Genomic DNA, 6,838 nt, shown 5'->3' on the forward strand with positions numbered 1-6,838 from the left:
TAACGAATATCAGTGCATCCCAATAATAATTTTAAGTACATAGTCTGACCGTGTCTTGCATACCAGAGCAAAACATAACAGTATACGAAGGAAATCACGGGTAAGTGAAGGGCACAACAACGAGAATTTAGCTATATAAGTCGTCATCTTCAGCTGCTGCGGCAGCGGATGCAAAAGGGTCGGCGGCAGCGGAAGAGGCGGCGCCCGCGGCCGGCTGATCAGGGAACCGGAACTCGCTGCCGAAACCACGAGACTGCTGCAGAGTCTGGGCAAAGGCCTGGTACTTGCGGATGTCGGCATCGCTCACACTCCTGCGTGCATACTTCATCGACTCCTCGAAGTGAGCAGCCCTGATCTCAGCGACCTCATCCACCTCATCCTCCTCCATGGCTTCAGGGTTGTCCTTCCTCCTCCTCTCCCTCTCGATGTCCTGGAAGGATGAGTTTCATTAGACAACGAGTATAAAAACAGATGGCAGAAAACTAAATACTGCAGGTCAATCCACAGAAAATTGCTGGTACCTTCTCGATGTTCTCCCTGATGGCGTATTTGCAAGCACGCTGGCAAATTTCCGTGATATCAGCACCGCTGAACCCTTGGGTGTACTTGGCCAGAGCACTCAGATCAATATCCTTGGCCAGAGGAGACTTCCTGAGGCAAGCTTTGAAGATCTGGTGCCTCGACTCGACATCAGGAAGAGGGATGTAGATAAGCTGATCAAGACGCCCTGGCCTAAGCAGGGCAGGGTCGATGATGTCTGGCCTGTTGGTAGCACCAATGATGAAGACAGTTTTCTTGGCGTTCATGCCATCCATCTCAGTCAGCAGTTGGTTCAGCACTCTATCAGCTGCACCTCCAGCATCGCCGACGCTGCTTCCTCTCTGTAATATCATGGTTAAGAGTTATCAGCCATTAAGAAATACAACAGTGGAACATAGTAACAAGGAGGGGGGAGAGGCTGACCTGGGTGGCAATAGAGTCAAGCTCATCAAAGAAGAGGACACATGGTGCTGACCCTCTAGCCTTGTCAAAGATCTCACGCACATTAGCCTCGCTCTCACCAAACCACATGGTCAGCAGCTCAGGTCCCTTGATACTGATGAAGTTAGCCTGGCACTCATTTGCAATTGCCTTGGCCAACAAGGTTTTACCACAGCCAGGAGGACCATAGAACAGAACACCTTTGGAAGGAGACATGCCAAACTTCTCGAATTTCTCTGGATGCTCCACAGGGTATTGGACAGTCTGCAACAATTTCATATATATGTTATACACAAGTTACAGCTAGAACAGAGCAAATTTAAGAACATTTGATAAACTAAGGAGCAGTAATATACCTCCTGCAATTCCCGCTTGACATTCTCCAGACCACCAATATCTTCCCAAGAGACATTGGGAACTTCAACAACCTGATTTACAAAAGATAAATAAGGTAAGACCTTCAAAACATGTTCAAACAACAATTATATACATATAAAATCGACATAGGACATAGTGCCAAGTACTCACAGTTTCACGGAGAGCAGATGGGTTGCTTGTCGTTAGTGCAGTCTTGAAATGGTCGTTTGTCACAGCCATAGAATTCAGTATCTCAGCATCTATGGTCTCATCCTCAAGATCTATAATATCCATCTTCTCACGAATGCACTGAAGAGCAGCCTCAGTACAAAGAGCAGCAAGATCAGCACCAACATACCCATGGGTGTCTCGTGAAATGTGTTCCAGTTCAACCTGCAATACAATTAGAAAGCACAATGATGAACAGGTTCAATCAAACGAGAAAATCACGAGTTAAAAGATCACTCACATCTTCAGCTAACTTCATGTTTTTGGTGTGAATCCTGAGAACTTCAAGACGGCCAACTTCATCAGGGACTCCAATGTCAATCTCACGATCAAACCTACCAAATCTTCTGAGAGCAGGATCAATACTGTTTGGGCGGTTTGTAGCACCCATAACAATAACATGCGCACGGGACTTAAGCCCATCCATAAGGGTCAACAGCTGAGACACAATACGCCTTTCAACTTCTCCATTGGTCTTCTCTCTCTTTGGGGCTATTGAATCAATCTCATCAATGAAGATGATTGATGGTGCATTCTTCTCTGCTTCTTCAAATGCCTTCCTGAGATTGCTCTCACTTTCTCCTGCTAACTTGGACATAATTTCTGGGCCATTGATCAGAAAGAAGAATGCACCCGTCTCATTGGCAACAGCCCTGGCAATAAGGGTCTTGCCAGAGCCAGGTGGTCCAAACAGCAATATGCCCTTTGGAGGCTTAACACCAATAGACTTGAAAAGTTGAGGGTGACGCAGTGGGAGTTCAACCAGTTCTCTGATCTGGGCCATTTGCTTCCTGACTCCACCAACATCATCGTAGCCAACATCGTCAAGCCTCTCCTCGTCCTCCCTCTTAACAGGTTCACCATCACAGAAGATCTCAGTGTCTGGTGCAACAATGCAATACTCTGCCGGGTCAGTCTCTATAACTTTGAACTCCACACTTCTCATTCCACCCCTCACAAGGAAAAGGTCTCCCTTTCTCAAAGGACGGTAAGCTTCAAGGAAGTATGCTGAAAAGCACAAGACAAAGACAATATTAGTGAAAGGTTCTTGGATGCAACTAAGTAGACCATCCCAACTAAACAAAGGCATACCAAGTGCAGCATAAGGTACAGTGAATTAATGTATCATGATAGACTTGGAAAATTAGCAGTTAGTAGTCAAAAAAACTGAGAAAGGTATGTGAGTGTCCACCAAAATTATCTCTCTACTCTTAAATAAAGTTGTAAAAAGTTTAACTTAAATAAGGGTATGGCAATGCTGGGCAAAAAAAAGGAGTTTAACTGACTTGGGCCATCACAAAAAGAGCTTTACAATAGAAAATTATAGTGATAGAGGTCTCACGTTTCAAGAAGGCGTCAAACAAGTTTCCTGTAATCCCTTCAACTGTGTCATCAATAGGAAGTATGTGCACCCGCTTCCCGTATTTCACATCCGGGCATTGGTGAACAGACACCACGTCACCAAGTCTCACTCTCAAGTTCTTCCTGACAGTTTTGTTCATTCTGATCTTCGGCTCATCACATGTGTCATCAGCAAGAACAATGCAGATGGTGTCCTTCCTCTTTTTTCCCTGCAACATATACACAAGATTTTAGCAGATATAAATTTAAGGATGCATACTTAAAGAAAAAAATTATATAGTGCCAATACACAAAAGGACACATAATTCAGCAAACATGATGATACACAAAATACATAGTCTTAACAAATGTGTCAATACGGAACACATCAATAAATAATTTTTCATGCTAAATCCCAAGTATCGGCAGTAGCAACACAAATCGAGTACTATAATTTCCAAACAGTCGCCCACAGTTATTAACTCCCATTGGCCCAAGTTTACAACTCGAATTGCAGTCAGCCAAGCTATCCCACAAGGCATACTGATATGCAGATATCCAAACATCAAAATAATTTTCACTGGATTGGTTACTAGGTTAACGGGGAGAGCAGCTATGCACTGTAGTGCCCCACCCTTAAATCCCCACAACAAATACTCCCTCCGTCCGGAAATACTTGTCATCAAAATGAATAAAAGGTGATGTATCTAGATGTATATTAGTTCTAGATACATCCATTTTTATCCATTTTGATGACAAGTATTTTCGGGCGGAGGGAGTATGTATGTACCCAGAACACTGTTGAATCTGGAGGCCAAGCTCGGAATTAATCACCTTTAGAACACAACAACCTAGCAACCAGATCCTAAATATCCACGGCCCAAGACTAAATTGCCACCAACAGCTCGCAGGAGAGATTAAAACGACAAAAGCTTAGGTTTTTCCTACAGATTTGCACTCTAAGCTACTAGCCGGTTCCATGAGCTCATCAAATCGCTCGCGACGAAACTAAAATCCCTAGATCGGGACCAAAATTAACCGGCCCGAGCACCCAGATTTCGACCTAACTAACAGATGAATCGCGCAGGAACAGCGCGTACCTTGAGGAGGACGGTGTCGCCGCGGAAGAGCTGGAGCCTCTCCATGGTGTCGGGGTGGAGGGCGACGACGGAGTTGTCGTCATTGGTGGCCTCGTCGACCACGAGGCGGTTCGGGGACTTCTTCCGCTCCAGGATCGCTGTCGAGTAGTCCTTCTTCGCCTTGCTGTGACCAAATCCGCACACAAATCAACAAAAGAAGGCCAGATCGGAGGCCCTGGGGAGGCGGATCGGGGTGGGAACTTACGGATCGGCGGAGGAGGAGGGCTCGTCCTGCTGGGGCGGCGGCGGGTTGGGGGTCGCCATGGCCGGCGGATCCGGGGGGGTCGTCGGCGGCGTCGCTAGGTTTCGGCGTCTCTCTCCGGGTCGCTGGGTGGGCAGCAGGCGAAGTGATGAGGAGGAAGAGGCAGGGCCAGAGGGGATTAGTTTAGCTATAAAGACTCTTTCTTGCGAGAGGGGTTTGGGATTTCCCCTCCGCGACCCGGGCTCGGTGCGGGAGTTGTACACGGCCTCCATGACGCGCGGGCCCTGGATGGCCGTGGCCCACCGGGCGGATTCTACAAGGGCTCCGGGTCGGGCCACCTGGAAGACTCTAGAAGGTGGGTAGGTGTGTGTGTGTGGCTTGTCCTTATATATAATAATAAATCCTCGAATTGAAAAAGAAAAGGAAAAAAAGGTGTGTGTATGGCTCGGGATGGAAGATGATCTCCTATGTTGTCGACGGGTTTGGTATCTCGATTTTCTTCTACCAAGAAGAAGAAGGGAGGTTGTTAATGGAATTGAATTATTCTCTTTTCAATATGGAGTATGTTGTTTAGACACACCGCTCATCTTAGTTTTTCTTTTCTTTCAAAATGATTTGAAGATGGCTCGCCACGCCTGCCGCATGGTCCTCACACTAGTTTTTGGAGATTAAATAGCCATACAATATTTATTTTTTAAAGATAAACATATTTTATGTTAAAGCTCCCTTCATGGATTTTCTCAGCTCTGTTGATGATCAAGTTGGAAACACAAACACATTCACGCCATTCGACCATATTCAATGTACCTAAATGTAGGAGGATTAGAGAGGGACTAGAAGAAAACGCGCGCCTTGCCGCGCCGTTCTTCTTTATGGGACCTATTTTTCGTTTATTGTTGGTTTAATTTTTTTCTAGGCTTTTCCCCCTCAATTTTATTGAGCTAGGCACATTTCTCTGTCTTAAGTTGGCCTAGGAAGAAAAGAAAAACGAAACACACGCTAACAAAGCAGGCACACTTGCCTTTCAACAATGAAGCAGGGACACGGTTCCCTTGGAGCTTGGTATCTATAGAATTTTCAAATGAATTTTAGCCATGTCACCAACAGCAAACAACAACATACTGGAGTAAGAAAATAACTGCATACCATGTAAATATACCATAATTCTAAAACAAGTACTGCCATTGGTATTCTCATATCTTTGAGGTCCCTGTTTTTCATGCAACTCAACCAGACATATACTTGCAGAAACAAATAAATACAAATGTAAATGAGCTACCACAATTATTGCTCCAGAAAGAAGATATGTCTGAATATACTCTCATAGACTCAAGTGTATGCTTCAATGGATTGACAAACATTCTAGCCATTCTAGGAAAAAGATATTTGATGGTACCGATGTACTCCCTCCGTTCCTAAATATAAGTCTTTGTACATATTTCACTATGGATCACATACGAATGCACTATAAAAAAATACACTTTCGTGATGATACGTGTTTGTCACAGTAGGTCATGTTTTCTGTCATGCATATACATCCATGATGAATTTATGACAGAATCAAGATAGTCATACCTGTGCTGTCGTAGAAGTGTTCTACGACATTACCAAAATTATCATCACAGAATTGTTCACTTCCATGACGATAAATGTCGCGTCATGGAAGTGCTTTCGTCAAGGTTGACCGACACGTGACATCCACCGTAACGGGTCGTCGTTAAGCTATCGGGTGCGGTTTTGGATCCGATAACCCGCTAACAGCAACGATCAATGACGATTTTCCAAGTGTAAAATTATCATTGGCCGACGAAACCACGTGTCAGCTCCGCGTTGGCACAGGTGTCACTCATCCAATGGGCGAGATGCGCCTATGATATGTTGACACGTGGACTGGCCAAAAAGTGACCCATAAGGATTAAATGGGCCGGCCCAACTAAAGGCCCACAAGATTTTGCAGACCATAATGGGCCGACCCGTTAACAGACTGTCATGTTTTGGACCAAATGTCGGCCCATATTTGATCCGGTCCATTAATAGTCTGCCACGTTTCGGGCCTAACAAAGGCTCATATGAGATCCGGCCCGTTAAAAGTCTACCACGTTATGGGTTAAATAACGGCCCAGATCAGATCCGGCCCTTTAAGAGGCTTTGGGCTAAATTATGGCCCATATCAGATTCGACCCGTCAACTAGACGCTATGCTTTTGAGCCCACTTGCTAAAGGCTCATTTAGTAATTCGGCCTGATATTAGTTTCGGCCTGTTAAAGGCCTGTTTAACATTTCGGCCCTATATTTATTTCGGCCTGTTAAAAGCATGTCATATAGTTGGGCCTAACTACGACCCGATTTGCATCCGGCCTGCTCACAGTCGATAATTTGATTGGGCCAAACAAAGACCGAGACAATTTTGGCTTGTTAACGGCATGTGATGTGATTGGCACAATCATGGGCCGGGGTCTATTTCGGCCTGCTGCCGACCCGTGAGTTGTTTGGCATGTTTCAGGGCCAACCTATTTTTCAGCCTCCTAAAAGCCCATTGAGTTTTCTTGCGAAAATAGGACCAGCGGTTTACTCGGCCTATTAGAGGCCC

At 45.3% G+C, this 6,838-nt stretch overlaps 1 protein-coding gene across 1 annotated transcript; it reads right to left on the reverse strand.

Moving 5' to 3' along the window:
• Positions 1-4,487, reverse strand: LOC125552661 (cell division control protein 48 homolog E-like). The gene is made up of 9 exons (XM_048716290.1): positions 4,252-4,487; positions 4,008-4,170; positions 2,909-3,137; positions 1,808-2,574; positions 1,510-1,731; positions 1,338-1,409; positions 964-1,245; positions 522-881; positions 1-430 (listed from the first exon to the last, which is right to left on the reverse strand). Exons 1-9 carry the CDS (start codon positions 4,308-4,310, stop codon positions 128-130), a joined length of 2,457 nt encoding a protein of 818 aa, XP_048572247.1. The 5' UTR covers positions 4,311-4,487; the 3' UTR covers positions 1-127.
• Positions 4,488-6,838: the final 2,351 nt, after the last annotated feature.

The sequence above is a fragment of the Triticum urartu genome, chromosome 4, assembly GCF_003073215.2.
Source record: "Triticum urartu cultivar G1812 chromosome 4, Tu2.1, whole genome shotgun sequence".
Lineage (NCBI taxonomy): Eukaryota > Viridiplantae > Streptophyta > Magnoliopsida > Poales > Poaceae > Triticum > Triticum urartu.

Excerpts from the sequence above, each read along its gene's own strand:
- LOC125552661 (XM_048716290.1), bottom strand. The coding sequence starts at position 4,310 with ATGGCGACCCCCAACCCGCCGCCGCCCCAGCAGGACGAGCCCTCCTCC. Across the intron at positions 1,246-1,337 it reads TCAAGCGGGAATTGCAGGAG|ACTGTCCAATACCCTGTGGA; the intron begins GTATATTACTGC and ends AAATTGTTGCAG. Across the intron at positions 882-963 it reads TTGACTCTATTGCCACCCAG|AGAGGAAGCAGCGTCGGCGA; the intron begins GTCAGCCTCTCC and ends ATGATATTACAG.